Genomic DNA, 20,904 nt, shown 5'->3' on the forward strand with positions numbered 1-20,904 from the left:
GAAAGAAACAGAAATTATTTTATTCCAGTCTACAAAAGCTTGGGTTGACACAAGGTTTCCATCTCTCACTGTATATCACATCATTCAAGTGATAAATAAAATCCAGGTGCTGGCGGCTCACACCTGTAATCCTAGCTACTGAAAAGGCTGAGATCTGAAGGTCCTGCCCCAAACCAGCCTAGTCAAGAATGTCCATAAGATTCTTATTTCCAAGTTAACTACCAAAAAGGCTAGAAGTACAGTCATGTGGTAAAGCACTAACCTTGAACAAAAAAGTTCAGGGACAGAGCTCAGGCCCTGGGTTCAAGCCCCAGGATCAGCAAAGAAAAAAAAAAGATAAATGATAACTGGGTATCAGTAGCTTATACCTATAATCCTAACTACTCAGGAGGCTGAGATCTGAGGACCAAAATTCAAAGGCAGGCCTGGAAAGAAAGTCTATGAGACTCTTATTTCTGATTAACCACCAAAAAATCAGAAGTGGAGCCATGGCTCAAGTGGTAGAGCATTCACCTTGAGCATAAAACCTTATGGACAGTGCCCAGGTCCTGTGTTCAAGCCTCAGGACCAACACACACACACACACACACACACACACACACACACACACACACACACACACACACGATTTATAAAAAGCAAAGGGAAAAAGGCTGTTCTAGAATAAAAGAGACATACAGATAGAATAACAAGACCCCACAAGTAGATCTTGTTCAGCCATGGAGGACTCAACTTACATTCCTCACCAAGATTCCCTACTACCAGACATCCATGGGCTCAGTTCTAGAACCTTCCTGACCTTGCCTCTTGCCGCTCATCGACTTGACACTTCCAAGGTGTTTCTTGTATCTACTAAGCTCACCTGGAAGTACCTCCTCAGATCCCCATTTTTCTCTCTCCTTGCCAGCTCCACACAGGGAACCAATGTTCTTGCTGACCTGTAAGGTCTGGTTTAACAAGCTAAATCAGCAATAGAACCACCCAAGCCAGGAAGGGTTTGCCCTTTCATTTAATTTGCAGAGCCACACCTAGGATTTTCTAGGAACATCGAGATGATAGCACTTCAGACCTTTTGGCGAGATGGCCATTCGCAAATGGATAATGAGGAGAGATTCCTCCACACACCTGACCTTCACGTGCGTATCCTGTGATGCAGGAAGGAGGGATGCTAACATGCCCTCCCATACATGAAGACTCTGAATCTCAGACAAGTTCATACCTTGTCTGCTCAAGATCATACTTGGCTTGAGCTATGGAGAATAGAAACCCTGTACATATTCCATTTTCTTACTGTGCTTTGGTGTGCATATGTCATGTGTGTGTGTGTGTGCGTGCGTGCACACGTGTGCACACGCGGGCACATGCATGCGAATACTAGGGCTTGAATTATACTAGGGCTTGAACACTAGATTTGAATACTAAAGCTTTAATACTAAGCCTTGAATACTAGGGCCTGTATGCTGTTTATTAGCTTTTTTGATCTAGGCTGGTGCTCTACCACTTGAACCACAGCTCCACTTCCTGGTTAATTGGAGATAAGGGTCTCTTGGATTTGTCTGCCTGGGCTGTCTTTTGAACCTGGATCCTCAGATCTCAGCCCAGTCTTAATTTCAGCTAGGATTATAAGCATGACCCCACGGTTGCCTGCCTCTCACTGTGCCTTTGCTGGTCCTTTCAGACCACATCTTGCCCTATGCCATGTCCAAGATTCAACAACTATTCGGATACAGTCCTGTTTTCTACCTAGAATGAAAGATGTGCCAATTCCAAGAGTGACAGTATTCTGATTCAATTAAATTAGGATTAAGCCACGACTACCCTAAGAAAATATCTATCACCTGCATGGCACAATGGAAGGGGTGAACTGATCAAGATGCATTGTACTCAGAACCTGACTTATGGAATCATAACCTCTTGGTACAACTACTTACTAATGATTTTTGTGGGTATTTGCTGCTTCTGGGGGTTGAACTCAGAACCTGGGTGCTGTCCCTGAGCTTTTGGGATCAATGTTACTATCATATCACCCTACCACTTGAGCCACAGATTCATTTGTGGCTTTTTTGCTGGTTATTGGGAGATAAGAGTCTCATGGATTTTCCTGCCTGGGTGGGTTTTGAACCACGATTCTCAGATCTTGGCCTCCTGGGTAGTTAGGATTACAGGCATGTGTGCCACTAGTGCCCAATCTTGATCATATAATTTTTAAAATAAATAAAATACCATGTGTGAGAGCCGATAGATCACGGAGAGCGGACATGGTCATTACCTCAAATATGATCAGCACGTAGACTCCCATGAGAATGATGGCTGCAATGGTCACTTGTATTTCTGCACTTGCCCAGTGGAACTGATGAGCCAGCAAGAGAGGAACAAGCCGAGGCTGCTGGAGGGAGGCCCGGATGCTGATGGAGACAGCCTCCCTGCAGAATGAACAAAGACCTTGGGTCCAGGCCAGAGAAACAAATCCCTAGTCAGCAATCCATAACCCTTCCCTCAGCGACCTTTCTAGCTCAAGTCAACCTTGGCTGGAGCCACAGTCCACATGGATTGTAGAGTGATTTGGCCTGACACTTGATCTGATCACTGGTGAGTGGCTAGGCTGCAGGACACAGTTTTTCTAGGCCAATGAACGAGGGCTATTCAGCTCCACAGGCTCCACCCACCTCACTGTGGGAAGAGCCACAGACTGCACCTGGGACTTAGCCATTCGCTCCCCTCACACCCCCTTCCCCAACATACCTGACTGCTCACCAAGAACAAATATCAATACCAGTTATCTACACACCACAAACAAGAATAAGCAAGTTATACTTTACAAAGTTGTCAATAACTCTCATTGCTTTGTGTCTCTCTACTTGCCCCCTCAAATTCATATGCTAATGTCCTAACCCTCATCATCTCAGAAGGTGCCTGTGGTAAGAGGCAGGCCTTCTTACTGGCTTTATATTATAGAGCTTGTAAAGGCTAAAAAAGAAAAGTTCTTAGAGCAAGCCCTAATCCATTAGAGCTGGTGTCCTTATGAGAGATTAGGATCCTGTCTCAGGGGATGATACAGTAAGAAAACGGCCATCTGTAAACCAGGAGAGGCCTAGGGGAAACTGGCCTGATTGAGTGGCTGATCTTGGAGTTTTAATCTCTAGAACTGTAAGGAAAATAAATACCACTCTGTCCCGGAGCTTGTGTGCTCAAGGCTACCACTCTAACACTTGAGCCACAGCACCACTTCCGGTGTTTTTGTGGTTGATTGGAGATGGGAGTCTCCTGGACATTCCTGCCTGGGCTGGCTTCAAACTGTGATCCTCAGATCTCAGCCTCCTGAGTGGCTAGGATTTACAGGCGTGAACCACTGGTGCCCGGATTAAGCCAACTTTTGAATCACCCTCATCTCAGTTGTTCTGTTCCACTAACAGAAAACAGAGCACAACAGTGAATATGTCTTAGACACGCTGGCCCAGGACTGTCTTCATCCAAGAACCCACCGGCTCAGTATCTCAAAGGTCCTGCTCACCACCAAGTGTTCACTTCTTCTTGGATTTAAAAATACTGTCCAATTGTGAGTGACCTGTAAAAGCCAAAATGTTAAAAAAAAAATCATAGTAAGACTTTTCACTTGAAATGCCATCTGGGATCTGGAGCTACGAGGTTTAGATATTTGTTGAGAATAAGAAAAATAGGAAGAAAAGAACAACGAGGAATTTTCACATAAGATCCTAAATCCCTGAATTCAGGAGGTTGTCCAGGTGGTGTTGGGAAATTCTACAATTCAGAGAGCATTATAAAATAATAATACATAAAAGAACAATACAATGCTCAGAACATGAAGTTCTTTTGGAATGATTAAAATGCTCTAAAAATTTTTTTTAAAAAGAAAAGCACAGCTATAGACTGGCTCATATGCATGATCTGATCCTAGCTACTCAGAGCCTGTCAGAGCCTCTAATTAACCACTAAAAAGCTAGAAGTGGAACTGTGGCTCAAGTGGTAGAGCACTAGCCTTGAGCAAAAAAAGCTCAGGGGCAGCTGGGAAGGTGGCTCAGTGGTAGAGCGCTTGCCTTGCATTCATGAGGCCCTGGGTTCAATTCCTCAGCACCACATAAGCAAAAAGAAAAAAGCTGAAAGTGGTGCTGTGGCTCAAATGTAGAGCACTAGCCTTGAGCTGAAGAGCTGAGGGACAGCACCCAGGCTGAGAGTTCAGGCCCCATGACCGGACCCCTCCCCCCAAAAAGCTCAGGGACAGCACCCAGGCCCTGAATTCATGCATACACACATACACATCCTATATATACAGTGTTTGTGTATATATATGTATATACACTATTTGCAGTACATATATGTTATATATATAGTGTGTCTATATACATATGCATACACATATATATTGGACTATTGGACTATTTCCAGGATCTTCTAGGATATCAAAGCCCAGGGTGTATGGTTCCCTTAATAAAAATGATGCAATATTTGCATATAACCTACATACATCCTCCTGTACACTTTAAATCATCTAAAGATTATTTAGAGTAGCTAAAACAAGCTGGGTGCCAATGGCTCACGCCTGTAATCCTAACTGCTCAGGAGGCTGAGATCTGAGGATCATGGTTTGAAGCCAGACTGGTCAGGAAAGTATGTGACACCTTTATCTCCAAGTAACCATCAGAAAATTGGAAGTAGGGGGGCTGGGAAAGTGGCTCAGTGCTTGCCTTGCATGCCCGAGGCCCTGGATTCGATTCCTCAGCACTACATAAGCAAAAAGAAAAAAGCCGGAAGTGGCGCTGTAGCTCAAGTGGTAGAGCGCTAGCCTTGAGCTGAAGAGCTGAGGGACAGTGCCCAGGCCCAGAGTTCAGGCCCCATGACCGGACACCCCCTCCAAAAAAAAAAGAAAAAAAAAAAGAAAATTAGAAGTAGGTCTGTGGATCAAAGTGGTAGAGCACTAGCCTTGAGCAAAAAAAAAAAAAAGCTCAAAAACAGCACCTAGACCCTGAGTTCAAGGCCCATGACCACCAACCACCACCACCAACAAAACCCCAAAACAACAACTACTTTCAAGTATAAAGTTTCCTTGAATAGTAATCCAGCAAAACAGTTTGGAATGCAAATCTCACAACTCCAGTAGTACTGAAATGGCAGGCAATTTATAAATGATTTAGAAGAAGGGGACAGTAGAGAATTTCAATGGCAAATGACAGACAAGCACCAGTGGTTTGACTAGTGATGATGTCATTATTGCCCTCTGCCTTCCTATCAACTCCACTCAACAAGAAACTCCATTCATACTGAGATGCCGTGAGACGTCACAGCTCCTTTCAATTAAGTGGTTAACGGAACCTGCGCTGGTCTGTGCCGCCTGGAGCCCAGGGTGTCCATCTGGGTCACTGCCACCACCACATGCTCATCTCTCCCAGAACGACTGGGTCCCGCGGCCACCAGCGCCCCTGCGAGGTCCACCTGGAGCAGGGCCGAGTCCTTGTGACCGCTGACATTCAGCGCTGGGGGCACGTCAAGGGGAACCCCAAAGGAAGGAGGGAAGTGTCCTGTCCCCCTACCGCCCCACCCTCCTCGGATGGTGTACAAAGAAATGACATATGTAGGCATTTCTTCCAACTCTCGAAGGCACTGGACCACTTCTGAATCCCATCAGCCCCTTCTACGTAAACCATTGGCCCTGAATGATGTTATCATATTTAGCAACCTCTGGTTGGGGTCTAAATGCTGCTCCCTCCGCTGTCCTGCTGTCTTCTATACTTTCCCTTCTTTTTTTCTTTTTCTTTTGCAGTTACATTCCTGGGCTCAAGTTCAAGGCCCACACAGTAAGCAGGATGCCTGTACGAATAAACAGGTGAACCAAACCATGTCCACACCCAGATCTTAAGGTATACCTAGTCCTTATTTATAAGATGAGAAGTCATTTAAAAATAAACAACAACAAGTAAAATATTTAGGCCAGGTGCAGGTGGCTCACACCTGTAATCCTAAATACTCAGTAGGCTGAGAGCTGAGGATCATGGTTCAAAGCCAGGCTGGGCAGGTCTAGGAGACTCATATCCAATTAGCCAACAAAAAGCTGGAAGTGAAACTGTGGCTTAAGCAGTAAAGCATCAGCCTTGAGCAAACAAACAAACAAAAAAAGCCAAGCAAGAGTATAAGGTCTTGAGTTCAAGCCCCAGTACTGGTACATATATACACACAGAAAAGAAGTAAAAATCTTGAAAGTAAAAAATCAATGATGTCCAAAGTAGCTTTTTTTCAAAGGCTCTTGATCAGGGAATAACCACTTGTCCTATATCACAGTGACCCTCAACAGACACTCCTACTATAACCCTTCCCTTTGTCTCTACATCTGTGTGTGTGTGTGTGTGTGTGTGTGTGTGTGTGTGTGTGCGTGTACGTGCACATGTACTGTACAAACATAAGCAGCCATGTTCTTCAGACTCTGTAAAACCCAGGGTGACTCTCAGAGCCTCACCCATCCTGGGAGATGCTGCGGGGGACAAGAACTCCACACGGTAGCTGGCCCAGTCATTCTGATCCAGAAGAGAAAAACCATTATAGGCAGACAAATAAATCTCCCAATCATTTATGATGGATAAACATGTTTCCAAGGTCTGTAAGCAGCAGTTCATTTGCTTTAGGATGGTTCACTGGCAATTCCTTTGCTCTCCTTTAAATTCCTAAACATAGTAGATGGTGGTTCTGGGGGGCAGAATAATGGAATAACACTGTTGCCTGAGTACCTCTGCAGGATTTGCATTGGGTATAGGGGAGGGTCACTGAATGATTCATTCTTTGTCTTGTAGTGTTCCTCTACGAGATGTACTGTTAAGAAAAAAATAATATTCTGGTACCAATGGATCGAGAAAGGGTGAGTGAGTGCAAGCATAATATTCCGTGTACGAATGTGAAAAGGATCTAGGCCAGAGGAAGTGGTAAAGCATGGAACCAAGAGTCTCTGGATTGCCAGACCTGACCTGGATTGTGTACTCTGCTGTCCTCCTCCCTCCATGATGAGCTTCAGTTACAGCCTGCAGAAACAACATTGTGTGGGGGTGGGGGGTGTGGATGGGTGCTAGGAACCTTCTCGTCAGAGCTGTAAGAGTCCCTAAGACTTGATTATCCCAGGGTGACTGACCATCTCCATGTACATTTTGGATACAGTAGCTTTCCAGTGGTGACACAGCCAAGAGCTGCCAGAACTCTCCTTGGTCTGGATATAAGCTGAATAAAACCTGTGAACAATCAGAAACATCTGATGAGAGCTTTGTGAGAGGAATAGAAATCATTTTAATGACTATGAAAATAGAGATGTGATTCTGGGGGTGGTTTGTGCAACCATAAATAGCTTTTTCATAGATACAAAAATATTCTGATTCATTCTGCTGTATTTCGGCGATCCTGGGCCTTGATTATTGGTATTTGCTAGCTTTAAGAATTAAATACCCAGCCACAAAATTAAATTGTCAAAGGTAGATAAATGGGATTTTTCCCATATAAGAGAGCAGATGAATATTGCCTCTGCGACAGTTGTAATGTGTGTTTGAGGAATTTGCAAAGATTCATATATACTATAAGAAAGTAAAGAGCCAAGCGCTGGCGGTTCACGCCTATAATTCCAGCTACTTGGGAAGCTGAGATCTAAGGATCACAGTTCAAAGCCAGCCCAGGCAGGAAAGTCCGTAAGACTCATCTCCAATGAACCACCAGAAAACCAGAAATGGAACTGTGGCTCAAAGTGATAGAGCAGTAGTCATGAGCAAAATAGGTCAGGAACAGCACCCAGGTCCTGAGTTCAAGCCCCACAACTGATGAAGAAGAAAGAAAGAAAGAAAGAAAGAAAGAAAGAAAGAAAGAAAGAAAGAAAGAAAGAAAGAAAGAAAGAAAGAAAGAAAGAAAGAAAGAAAGAAGGAAGGAAGGAAGGAAGGAAGGAAGGAAGGAAGGAAGGAAGGAAGGAAGGCAGGCAGGCAGGCAGGCAGGCAGGTAGGAAGGAAGGCAGGAAGGAAGGCAGGAAGGTAGGAAGGAAGGCAGGAAGGAAAGCAGGAAGAGAGAGAGATATGACATAGTGTAGAACATCAAACAAATTCCCAAAATTCTGTTTTGAATGTGTCCACAAAATGTTTCTCATCCAAAAGAAGGCTAAGGACTAGATTACACATGTGACTCAAGTCAGCTCATGGAGCCAAGGAGACCTGGCCAGCACCGACCATCCCAGACACACGCAAGAGCCTGCTTTTAGAGTCACACTAGTGTGTGAGAACGTACAGGGGTATAGAGCAGCAAAAACAGAGAAAACCGAGTGTGCTGTTCAGAGTTCAGGGTAGCTGGGCTTTGTTTCCGGCACAGGCTTCCCACCCCTAGGCCACTCCCTGCTGAGTTAAGCCTGTCTGCACTCAGTTTACTCACTACCAGTGCCACACATCATTATGGCGGTTTACATGTGACAACCCCAGATCCAGAGCCACCCGGGGTTTCCCTGCCCACCCCCAGCCAGCCACCACCATCATCCTCAGTATCTCCTTTAAAGATCCATCCTTGGATCAGGTAGATAGTGGGCCCCACATCACAGGTCCCCAGGGCACTCCAAGAGGGGATGCATCAATGCACCCAGAGAGGCCCAGATGCCTTCCCTGAGCAGGGGCATCCCTCGGCGTCCCCAGCACTCACGGAGCACACTGCCACAAAGACAAACAGGCCCGGGGTCTTCAGCAGCTGCACACAGCACCTGCCAGGGAAGAGATGAGTACTGAGCTACGCAAGCCAGCTGTCCTGCCCGACCTCTGGTGCCCTTCTGAGGCCTTGAGTAATCTCTCTCAAAGCACCCTCGCTAGCCAGGAAAGCTACTACCTCAGGTAAAGGGGTTTAGTGGAGGCATGGAGAGGAAAACGCTAATCCTGAGGGTTCTGTCTATGCTTCTATAGCTATACCAGCACACATACATATATATGTATGCATCTATATCCATATATATGTGTGTATATACAGAGACAGAGAAAGAGAAGAGAGGAGACAGAAGAAGAGAGAGAGAGCGGCAGAGAGACAGAGATAAGACAGTGCAGACATCACTCACGCCCAGCAAAACCCATTCATCCCTCCCTTGCACGCACATCCTTAGTCTCCCCACATGTTTTCAGTCTTATACGCTCAGCTCTTGCAGCACAGGAAGCTACTACATCCTCCAGGCTGCACCAGGCACAGACTCAACCCTTCCTTCCTCCATAGCTACCAAGATGGCAGCAAGTTTTTAACCACATCACATGGACGCCAGGAGTGAGTGGTTCTATCTGCAAACCTAATGGCCACAAGGACCCCGGGCTCACACACAGGAAGAAAGGGAGTACAAGATGTGGGTCATTTTGAGCTGTCACCATTGTCCTCTCAGCTTCACTCACTCCATACCAATTTTGTAGGGTCACTCAAAATGTCTTTTTAGGCCTAGGGGAAAGATAGATAACCTTGACGGAAAAGTGCAGCTTAGCAAAGTGTGAAATTGTTCATTATTCTCTAACTCTTGGTGGTTTGGGAAATGAAATAGAGGAAAGACTTAGAGCCTCACCCAAAGCGAACAGTAAGCAACAGGCAGGCATCACCCACTGCCAGCGCTGGCACTCAGGCCCACCTACCTCAGCTTCGAGAGAGGGACTCTGAGCTGAGCGCTGTCCAGCAGCTCTCCTTTCTCCAAGGAGGCAGATGTAGACAAACCAGCCATGCCTCTGTTCAGCAGACATGTTGGCCCCCAGTCAGCTGAGCCATTTTCCCAAGATTCTTCAGGAGCAATGAACTCTGGGTAAGCAGGCATGCACCGTGACCTCAAAAGCAAGAGTTTTGTGTTTAAAATTCCTGAAAGCACATTTCCAAAACAAGATTTCCCCCATCCCTCGAGCCAGTTCACTTCAGTGATGACGTATAAAATGTCATAGAATCAATGCTCCTCTTTAAAAGGACCACAGACAGCCAGGTATCAGTGGGTCACACTTGTAATCATAGTTACTCAGAAGGCTGAGATCTAAGGATTATGGTTCAAAGCCAGCCTAGACAAGAAAGTGTGTGAAACTCTTGTCTCCAATTAAGCTGCAAAACAAGCTGGAAGTGGAGCTGTAGTTTAAATGATAGAGAGCTAGCGTTAAGCAACAAAGCTCAGAGACAGCACCCAAGGCCCAGGATCATCATACACACACACGCACACACACACACACACACACACACACACACACACACACACACACACACACACACACACAAAGGACCACAGACAGTGTGACATTGTCACGCTGATGGGAATGGCTCTTTCTTGATGTCATAGGGCACTTGAGTCAAAGAAAAATTTCCTGGGTGTCACTTAAGCTTTCAAGTCTTGAGGAATGATTGGGTCTTGAAGATGTATCAGTCAGGGAAAGCCAAGCTCAGAGAGGCAGATGCACGTTTTCTCTCCTATGTGGACGCTAGACCTAAGATACACAGGGACATGATCAAGTGTGAAGGACTCTAGGGATTCACACACAGTGAGGCCAAAGGAGGTTACTCTTAGGAGAAGAACACAAAGGTGCCATGCGTATGTGCCTCTGATCATATAAAATAATGTTTATCAAAGTGAACTCCAGGAAATGGAAACTATCGACTACATAACAACTGCAACAAAATAAAGTTGGTAAATGTCATGCAGCAAAAAGACCTTCCCCAGCAGGGCACCGCTGACCCATGCCTGTAATCCTAGCTAGTCAAGAGGCTGAGATCCGAGCACCGCAGTTCAGAGCTTGCCCCAAAAGGAAAGTCTGTAAAGGAAAAACGCTCACCCCTTCTTTAGTGAGGAGTTCCACAGTAAAGGAGTGTTTTCTGTAACGCCAGGGTCTTTAGAGCTGGAGCTAAACTGAGGCAGAGATGAGTGAGACCTGGGAGAGGTGAGAAAAATACTAGCATCACCAACACAAAAATAATGTAGGTATTTTCAACAACGCTCTGTAATAAATTCCACAAGGGAATTTGACCAAAGTTCTTGCTGGAGTATATCAAGCTGGAGTTTAGGAGAGATCATTAGGAAGAGCTCTACTTCCCAACTTATACCAAATCAAAACACAAAGTAGTTTTTTTTTCAGGGAAGACTCAATCTGTATTCTGGGATTCACTTTAACAGGGAGCTTTTGACCCATAAGAGCATTCAAGCTGATGGGTTCATATATCTACATCTACATATACAAATAGATACATATATACATATATATATATATATATATATATCATCTGAGATCAGAATATAACCATTATTTAGAATAACCTAATAGCTCCTATTTGAAAGACCAAATAGTAGAAGTCAGGGCCAACATGTTGGGATGAAATGGTCATGAGAAGGACAGAGAGAGGGCTCTGAAGCAAACTGCCACAACTGCCACAACCGAAGCAAAGCAAAGGCTGTCTTTGGGGACGCTGCCCCCCACCCCCCGGGGCCTGTCCACTGAAGGAAGGGTTACCATAAATGCATCATCCAGATCAATTTTGGGGGAAGGAGAAGTAACTGCAAGGACATAACAAAGTGCATCAACAAGGACACATAAAATATAAAAACAACTCATTTTTCAAGACTAGAGGTGAGACTCAAGTGGTGGAATACCCATCGGTTAGTTGCTAACAGCTTATTTTTTTTTATGAGAAATTATAGAAACCATTTTCATGCTCAACTGTTGGGAATATAGCACTTTATACAGGGGTTTACTGCCTTTCTTCCTGTAGATGAACCATGAAACACCTGGAGAAATAACATAAATACATAAATAGATAAGGAAATTGGGTTTGTTGTTGTTTGTACCAATACTAGGGCTTGAACTTAGGGCATCTGTGCTGTCCCTTAGCTCTTAATTAAGGTAAAAAATATATATCATATATTATCATTAGCGAGATATTGTTCCTGCTCTTTTCTCTTTTGAACAAAAAATTCCAGAAATCTTGTTGTCATTTTTCTGACACAAATATCAAGATTATTCTGATTTAACTCATGTCTCAACAAACTCACAAATATTTGTAAAATTCCTATGTGCTTATAAATTGATAAGCTAATGGTCCCTATTATGAATAATTGGGACGTTATAATGGAGAATAACTAAACCAATTGTACATAATTCCATATTAATGTTAACATTTAGAGAACTTATTTTCAGACTCTGGGTTCTTTTGAAACATGGTCTCACTGTATAGCCTAGGCTAGTATTGAACATGTAATCTACCTGCCTCAGTTAAGTCTTTCCTTACATGTAAATGATTTTTTTAAAAGCAATACTGGGCTTTGAATTCAGAGTTTCACACTTGCTAGGCTGATGCAATGTCAGTGGGTCATGCCTCCAGCCCCGATTTTCACTGGTTAGTTTTAGGATAGGATCTTGCTAACCAGTGCCTGATTAGGATGTTGATTTTTTAAAAAATCATTATCAGGATGTTGTGTGAAATGAAAATGATTAATTTGCCTGGTGGCTCACATCTGTAATCTTACCTGCTCAGGAGGCTGAGATCTAAAGGATCGTGGTTCAAAGCCAGCCTGGGCAAGAAAGTCAGTGAGACTCTGATCTCCAATTATCCACAAGAAAACCAGAAGTGGAGCTATGGTTCAAAGTGGTAGAGTACTAGCCTTCATCAAAAAAGCTCAAAGACAGCGTCTAGGTGCTGAGTTCAAGCCCCACAACTGACACAAGAAAAAGAAAATTAAAGAAAGAAAGAAAAAAGAGAGAGAAGAAAGAAAGAAAGAAAATGATGAATTTGGAGTGTGAGTATTCACATATAAAATCTAAGCCTACTACGAGGTATCCCATTCCTCCTCCTCCTACTCTTGGAAGGACTCCTGCATGTCCTAGACCCCCTGGCTGGCCCCCCTCCTGGGCCCGCTTATTATGATCCTATGGTAAGGTCTGTAGGACCCTGTCTTGTCAAATGTCTTTCTGATTTTCTCCAGAAACAGGTCCAAATTCTCACATCCCAGAGGGTGACGGAGTTCTTCACAGCCACGGGATACCAACCCCTCAATGGAAATGAGATGCCCATGGAACTCCTGCCCCTCCACGGAGAAGAGGCTTAACCTGCATATGGCTTGACAGGAGACCAACACCCCCAAAAAACGATGCCCCCATGTCAGCAGGAAGTAGCCAGACAGACAACCACCAACCCCTTTCCTGGCCTCCCCCACAGCCCCATTCATTTTATGTATCCAAAGATCCTATATGAAGGAATTGCCTCTCCCCTTTGGCCTGATCATTTTATGTATCTAAAGATGGGATATGAAGGATTGACCCTCATCCTATTGTCCCAGGCCCGTACAGACGCCAGGCAAAATCCCAGGGATGTGTGAACTCCTTTGAAATGAAGGCTGGACTATCCACCCAAGCCCAGCTGTAAACATCCCATCCAACTAAAAGGCCCCCACCTTCCTTGACCTACTGGCTTTTTCATGAACCTCTGCCACCTTGCTCGGACCTCCTATAAAAACCCAGCTCCTGTCCCAGCTCCCAGGCACAACCTCCAAACCGGTGGGAAGTTCTGTGCCCCTCACTCTTCCTCAATAAACAGTCCTCACCTGTTGATGATTGAGTCCGGCCTATTCCTTTTCCGTTCTCCATTTTCCTAACACTGTCTTTACAAAAGCAAATATTTAAAGATTCATTGAAATGTTTTCTTAATCTCAATCCGGGTTTTTCTGAGATGAGAAATGATCTTTGCTTAATTGCTTGACATATTTATAAAGTACAGCTACATATACATTCATACACACACACACACACACACACACACACACACACGGGTGCCACAATCATTTTAATACTATAAGGAACATGAAATACTAGGCTTCATGCCACAAGCATTTTCATATATTTTTATTATCCTTCAGAGCTAAAGTTATCATATTTTACAGATATAGTTTGTCCATAACAGGCCAGAAACATGATTCATGCTCAATTTCTGCAAACTCTGGAAAATTTTCCCACAAGAAAATGAAGAGGAGGACTCATGGAAACTCAATAGGTGTGAACATTCATTTCCAAGATAAACAGATGTCGAACTCACCTCCCCTCCGTGAGAAATGAACCAAGTGCCTTGTGTTCAGGAATCCAGCGTCTCTGCTCAGGATCCTGGCTTGGGTAGGAAGAGCTTGTCCTCAAGTCATTTGTGAGGTTCGCCTGGCAGTGGTTGTGGTTTCTAGTGGTGGGTCTGGCAGGCCACAATCCTCCAGGGCCTGCAGAAGCTGGAGCAGATGTCCGATGGAGCTCCACCTCCAGTGTAGCTGAGGCCAGTCCGCCATCTTTGCTCTCCAGATGCATGTCCTGGTCCTGAGTTCCTCTCTAGGATCAACCAGAAAGAAGCCACTCACTGTTAATGAAAAGTAAACTGTGGGCTGGGCACCAGTGGTTCACACTTGTAATCCTAGAAGGCTGAGATGTAGGATTGTGATTCAAAGCCAGTATAGGCAGAAAAGTCCATGAGATGCTTATCTCCAATAAACTATCAAAAAGCCAGAAGGGGAGCTGTGGCTCAAGTGATAGAGCACCAGCCTTGAGCAGAAAAGCTAAGGGATAGTGCCCAGGCCTTGAGAACAAGCCCTAATATAGATACCAACCAACCAACACACAAAAACATAAAGAAAATAAAAAAGTAAAGAAGGTGGCTCAGTGGTAGAGCGCTTGCCTTGCATGCATGAAGCCCTGCGTTCGATTCCTCAATGCCACATAAACAGAAAAAGCCAGAAGTGGTGCTGTGGTTTGAGTGGTAGAGCACTCGACTTGAGCTGAAGAGCTGAGGGACAGCGCCCAGGCCCAGAGTTCAAGCCCCATACCTACCAAAAAAAAACGTAAAACTAAGGAAATAAAAATAACTATGAGCTTTTCCCATTGTCTTTGTCCTGGGCATGTTTATATCTTTTTTTGTTTGTTTGTGTGCTGGTACTAGCACTTGGCTAGCACCTGGCCTTTTAGGCTTTTTTGCTCAAGGCTAGAGCTCTATCACTTGAGCCTCAGCTCCACTTCTGCCTTTTTTAGTAGTTAATTGGAGCTAAGAGTGTCACAGTCTTTCCTGCCTGGGCTGGTTCAAACTGTCATTCTCAAATCTCAGTCCCACGACTAGCTAGGATTACAGGTGTGAGCCACCAACACCTAGCCATTTTGAACATTTTTGTATCAAGTAAACAAGTTATAGTGAAAAAATTACCAATTAAAAGATGTGTAAATTTTACTGTGCTTTTAAGATGAGTATGCTCTACATTTCTGATTATATAGCAAAGTTTACTATTTCATTATTTTTTTCATTTCCCTGTCAGCCACAGGCCTAGCATTGACCTTTGGCTTTGCTATAGCTTGCAAGAACCACAAGGATCACTGTGCACTTGGGTTGAGTGTGTCTGAGAGTGTTGAGCATGGGTGTGCTCTGGCTGGAATTAGTACTACACATGTCCACACTCCTGACAGCTTCATTCACATGCAGCACTCACAAAGCCCATGAAACTTGATTCCTGCAGATGCAACATGGATGGATGTTTGGCAGGAGGTGTACCCTGTGTCAAGGGTCATTGGTGCAATAGTTTGGATCTCCAACGTCCCCAAACATTCCCATTGGGAAGTGGTAGCTTTAGGAAGTGAGGCCTAGTGGGAGGTCTTTAGGTCATTGGTGGGAGGGGTGCCCTTAAAGGGCAGAGCGGAGTCCTAAAGCTGTACTTTCTCTGTCTTTCCTTTCCTGGCAATGTGGAAAGTGGTTTTGCTTCATGATGCAATCTTGCCATGATGTACCACCACAGACTCAAAGTCAACAGAATATGGATCTCTAAAATTGATGCTAAAATAAGCCTTTTGCTAGTTGTAAAAGGCGCATGCCTGTCATCCTAGCTACTCAGGAGGTAGAGATCTGAGGATTGTTGTTCAAAACCAGATTAGGCAGGAAAGTCCAATCATCCAGTGAACAGTCACAAGCGGAGCTATGCATCAAGTGATGAAGCACTAGGCTTGAGTGAAAAGAAAAACGGGCAAAAGTCCAAGGCCTTTAAGTCAGAGCCCTAGTACAGGCACAATAAGTGAATGAATGAACGAGTGAATGAAAGAAAATAAGCCTTTTCTCTTTCTATGTTAGTTTGTCTATTTGCTAACATGATGTTAAGCTACAACAGGCAGGACCCTGATAGCTAAGAGGCCAATCTGCTGAATGGAGCCAGAACTTATCTCAAAAACAAGAAGATGATGGTGTAAACAAAAGCTCGTGACCAAGAAAGCATATACATCCCCCTTATTACTGATATTTCCCAGATTTGGCTGCTTACCCTGAAAACAATGGGTTATAATTAGCAAGCCAAAGGCAGACAGTGTTTGTAAAAGGTACTTGTATCAAAAAGTGAAAAAAAAAGACCAAGTTAGAAATACGCAAGTGCTCCCATTGTCTGAAAAGAAGGAAATAATGTCTAGACCTGGTTCCAATGTGAGCTAAATGCTGCTATCTGCATTTAAACTGCGTTAAATTGCATTAAATTGGATAATGAAAAAAACCTGTGAAGTTTATGCTGATCATTTACCATGGTAATTGTTCTTTGCTTACAATTATAATATGAAATGGCAACACCTGCAGGGCTGTGCCTGTGTCTTACTACACATCAGGGGAACCTGTTGGGGTGCAGGACCTGTAGGCAGGGGAGTGGCTTGTCCTCGTGGGCGTGGCCTGCCCTAGAGGGTGGAGCCTGTCTGCAGGGACTTGGCCTGATGGTGGAGCCTTGGCCAGCCTGAGAGGCGTGGCCAGATCGTGGGGCGTGGCCTGCCTTGCGGGTGGTATGCAGGGACTTAGCCTGATGAAGCCTTGGCCAGCCTGAGGGGGTGTGGCCAGATCACAGGGCGTGGCCTGTGGCTGGGGGTGGAGCTTGTTCTCAAGGGCGGGGCCTGTTGATCAAGGGCTTGCGTGTAGGGGAGTGGCCAGATCGCGGGGCGTGGCCTGCCTTGCGGTGGTATGCGGGGGCGTGGCCTGGTAACGGCATGGTCTGTCCAAGGGGCGTGGCCTGTCACTGTTGCCAGGAGACACCCCAGGAGGCCGGCAGGTTGCTCCAGGCGGGTTGGTCTCTGCCTCCCGCAGCTCCCTCTGGGCAGAGATGGACGTGTCCGGCTGGACTTGGTGCTTTGCGCCCGGGGACACCCGGCTTCCCACTGCCCCACTCAGGCCAGGATCAGGTCGTGGGTCTGACCGTGCATTCCTTCAGATGGTTTTTGCAGCATGCGTAGACTTGATTAAAGGCTTCTAGATCATTCAACCAAACGTAATCTTGATTAAAGAGCCTGCTCGGAGCCTGGGAACTGCGCAGCCGGCGGGCGTTGACCCTGCCCTGCTGCCCCGGGAGGTCGCAGTGCTGAGCGGACTTTGCTGGGGAGCCCGCGGCCTCCCGGGGGGTGTGGGGTGTGGACCTGGGCCTCCTCCCTCGGACTGGCTAGGACCCTAGCCCACGCGCTGGAGGAGGGTGCACTCCCTCCCAGGCTTCCAGCCGCCCAGCTCCAGGCCTGCCTTTGCGCATGCGCCGTGTCCTAGCTCCAGGTGTGTTCCAGAGCTCCCCTCCCCTGTCAATCAATCCGGATTGAGATCCACGCATCGCAGTTAAGGAATCCCAATTTTTTCTCTCCACCCACATTTTTGTCCTAGATGCTCCAATGTCCCCAGAGTCCTGATGCTCAAGACTAATCCCAACACCCATCCAAGCTGCATCTATAACCAACTGAATCACCCCGGACTGCTCCTCACCTGCTGGGTGCTTTGCCCCCCCTCCCCCCTCGCAACCACCCCTCAGCAGAAGGGACTTTGTGGGGGCTTCCTGGAGGTGATCCAGCTCACAGGGTTCTTTCCAGAATGCATACATGACTAGATTAAGCTTCCAGCTTTAAACCTTTTCCTGCCACCTGCCACACCAGCATAGAAGCAAAAGCCCACGTGTCCTGGGTGGCATGGCTGTTCATCTTCAGTAGCAGTGAACACCTTCCACTTCCCAATTATCCCCCTGTCCTAATAATCATAGCTTCCTCAAAAAGCAAGCCCAGCATTGGACTCTGTGTGTGTGTGTGTGTGTGTGTGTGTGTGTGTGTGTGTGTTCATGCATGCTATCCCTGGAGCTTGAACTCAGGGCCTATACTGTCCCTGGGCTTTTTCATGCAAGGTCAGTGCTCTACTACTTGAGCCACAGGCCCCACCTCCAGTTTTCTGGTGGTTAATTGGAGAGAAGAGTCTCATGGACTTTCCTGCCCAGGCTAACTCTGAACTGTGATCCTCAGATCTCAGCCTCTTGAGTAGCTATGATTGCAGGTGTGAGCCACCGGCACCCAGCTAGGAATTTGCTTTTGACCAGGGTAAGAAAACCTTAGGAACTTGTGCTCCAAATTTAACCCCCACCCACAATTTATACCCAATATGAACACCAATCATAAACTCAGTTTGCAAATTCAAGCAGTTGTTGCACAATTGTTTCAAAAGACTATGCAGATCTCCCCATCTGATTTTAGATTGAATCTTCTTTAGTGAGCGTTAATATGACTACGCACCCCTAGATACTGCTGGTAGGTCCTGCTCCCAGCCCAGGTCAGGCACCCCAGCAAATAAACCTCAGAGAATAAATAAGTGATTCTTAGATGTTTTAGGTAATCAGCAAACATTCACAATCACCAACAGCCTCAACGCCCCACAGTACTGTCACCTTGATTACTGTGTGTTAAGCACCTCCTGGGAAAGTGGAAAAGCCAGAGGGAGGTTGGCAAGGTCATGGGACTCCGAGTCCCTGGGGAGCAAGGGTGCTTGTCCAATTGATTAATTTCTACAATTAATTAATATCTCCAGCCAAGCACTGATGGCTTACTCCTGTAATCCTAGCCACTTAGGAGGCTGAGATCTGAGGATTGCAGTTCAAAGCCAACCAGCAAAGTCCCATGAGACTGTATCTCCAATGAACCACCAGAAAACCAGAAGTGGCACTGTGGCTAAAACTGGTAGAGCACTAGCCTTGAGCAAAATAGTGCAAGGACAGCACCCAGGCTCTGAGTTCAAGCCCCACTATCAGAAACAACAACAACACTATCTCCAATTAACTACCAAGAAGCCAGAAGTGGAGCTGCGGCTCAAATGGTAGATGCCAAGGGCCTGAGCCCCTGGCCCTACCCCAAGCCTATATAAACACAACATATTCACACACTCAGCCCCTTGTGCTTTAACATGATGTCCTTGAGGAGAGAAGGCTACATGAAAGCCCATTTATTTTGCTGTATGTAACCAGAAGGGAAAAGGAAACGACAAGAATAAACAGTTTGAGGGAATTAATGTTTTCTATTCTAGTACATTCCAAAGAAATGCCTGGCTACCAGGCTCATGTCATGCTGGAGTTCAAGTGAAACTTTTACTGCCTCCACACTTTCAATCACCATACCACACCCCACTCCTGGCCTTATTATTCTTAGTCCTGAGATGCAGCCTGCTGGTAAGCCTGGGCCCTGGAACAGAGCTAGTCACATGCTGCAGACTCCCCATTGAAATCAGAAACACTGGTGGGAGCTGGTGGCTCACACCTGTAATCCTAGCTACTCAGGAGGCTGGGATTTGAGGATTGTGGTTCAAAGCCAATCTGGACAGGGAAGTCTCCAATGAATCACCAGAAAACCAGAAGTAGTGCTCTGGCTCAAAGTGATGGAGCACTAGCCTTGAGCAAAAGAGCTCAGGGACAGCACCCAGGCACTGAGTTCAAGCCCCATGACTCACAAAAAAGAAGAAAGAAAGTAAAAGGAAGGAAGGAAGGAAGGAAGGGAATAGAGAAGAAAAAAGAAATCAGAAACACCAAGTATGGTAGCTAGAACTGTGGGCACACACTAATTACTCCACTTTACAGGATTTGCACTTTTTTTCCCTAGGAGAACTTGTTTCAACAACAACAAAAACAACACACACAAAAGCAAAGCAAAACAAAACAAAAAAGCATTTGAGCCTGCTCATGCTTTTAGTCCTAGCTGCTCAGAAGGCTGATATCTGAATATCAAGGTTCAAAACCAGCCAGGTTAGGAAAGTTCATGAAACTCTTATCTCCAATGTACCACCAAAAAGCCACAAGTGGAGGTATGGCTCAATAGGTAGAGTACCAGCCTTGAGCGAAATAGCTGAAGGACAGAGCCTGAGCCTTGAATTCAAGACCCAGTACAGGCACAAAAACAAAACAAAACAACCATTTAACTGGACATGGTGATGCTGACCTGTAATCCCAGGCCAAGTGTGAGGCAAAAAGTGCACCTCCAGCTGGACTCCACAGTGAGACCCTGTCTCAAAAAATTGCCCCCCTTCCCAAGAAAAGCAATGACTCAATCAATACAGGCTTGTTTAAACCCCTGCCTGCACCCCAGAAAGCTGGCTCCTCTCCTCTCCCAACTAGCAAAGCACTTGCCTTTTACCTGAACACTTGCTGATCTTGCTCTCAGAGTGAAGTCTAATGTCCAATGAATGGTGAATGGTGAGTCTTGGAGATAAGAGCTCAGCCAGTACTTGCAGCCCTGAAGGGTGGGGCAGGCTGTTATTCTCAGTCCCCACCCACTCTGCTGGCCACGCCCACATGCCTCACCGCAGACAGCCCCGCCCCCACTTGAGAGCCCCTCTCCCCCAGTCCAAGAATATATTCAAATGAGAGAGGGAGGCTGGAATCCCTGTACCAAGGGCTGGCTGCTGGAGAACTAAGAATCCTTGAGGCAGAAAAAAAAATCAGCTTTATTAACAGGCCAGACTCTTCCCAGGCAGGTAATACCAAGTTCAAGTTCTACATCATGGGAAGTGGCCAAAGATGGACAGATTTTTCTCTGTTAACAAGAACTGGGAAAATGTAGACTAAGAGCTCTCCACTATAGCCACATACACTGTTCGGTTTATTTTCTTGTTTCCAGCCCAAGGCAATTGGTCAAGGTTATA

General features: G+C 45.7%; 1 protein-coding gene and 1 long non-coding RNA gene across 5 annotated transcripts in view; one reads left to right on the forward strand and one right to left on the reverse strand.

Annotated features, from left to right (window-relative positions):
* The window catches only part of LOC138841971 (P protein-like), a 51,191-nt gene extending 30,724 nt beyond the window's left edge, over positions 1–20,467 (reverse strand). For 2 of the 4 annotated variants that reach the window (XM_070043045.1, XM_070043044.1), the window contains exons 1-9: positions 20,397–20,467; positions 14,032–14,306; positions 10,785–10,880; positions 9,615–9,800; positions 8,659–8,716; positions 7,154–7,226; positions 5,329–5,489; positions 3,483–3,565; positions 2,270–2,423 (exon numbers count right to left, since the gene is read on the reverse strand). In XM_070043045.1, the coding sequence (XP_069899146.1) occupies positions 2,270–2,423; positions 3,483–3,565; positions 5,329–5,489; positions 7,154–7,226; positions 8,659–8,716; positions 9,615–9,800; positions 10,785–10,880; positions 14,032–14,285 (1,065 nt within the window). In that variant the 5' untranslated portion in view covers positions 14,286–14,306; positions 20,397–20,467. Of the gene's footprint in view, positions 1–2,269; positions 2,424–3,482; positions 3,566–5,328; positions 5,490–7,153; positions 7,227–8,658; positions 8,717–9,614; positions 9,801–10,784; positions 10,881–11,114; positions 11,203–11,263; positions 11,382–14,031; positions 14,307–20,396 lie in introns of those variants that run through there. The other 2 variants (XM_070043047.1, XM_070043048.1) reach the window with 2 other exon arrangements.
* Positions 11,336–13,508, forward strand: LOC138841972 (uncharacterized). Its single transcript, XR_011376535.1, has 3 exons — positions 11,336–11,573; positions 12,478–12,739; positions 12,926–13,508. It is a non-coding gene; the product is annotated as an uncharacterized lncRNA (long non-coding RNA).
* Positions 20,468–20,904: the final 437 nt, after the last annotated feature.

Source organism: Dipodomys merriami, unplaced genomic scaffold (assembly GCF_024711535.1).
Source record: "Dipodomys merriami isolate MVZ:Mamm:240054 unplaced genomic scaffold, mDipMer1.0.p SCAF_33, whole genome shotgun sequence".
Lineage (NCBI taxonomy): Eukaryota > Metazoa > Chordata > Mammalia > Rodentia > Heteromyidae > Dipodomys > Dipodomys merriami.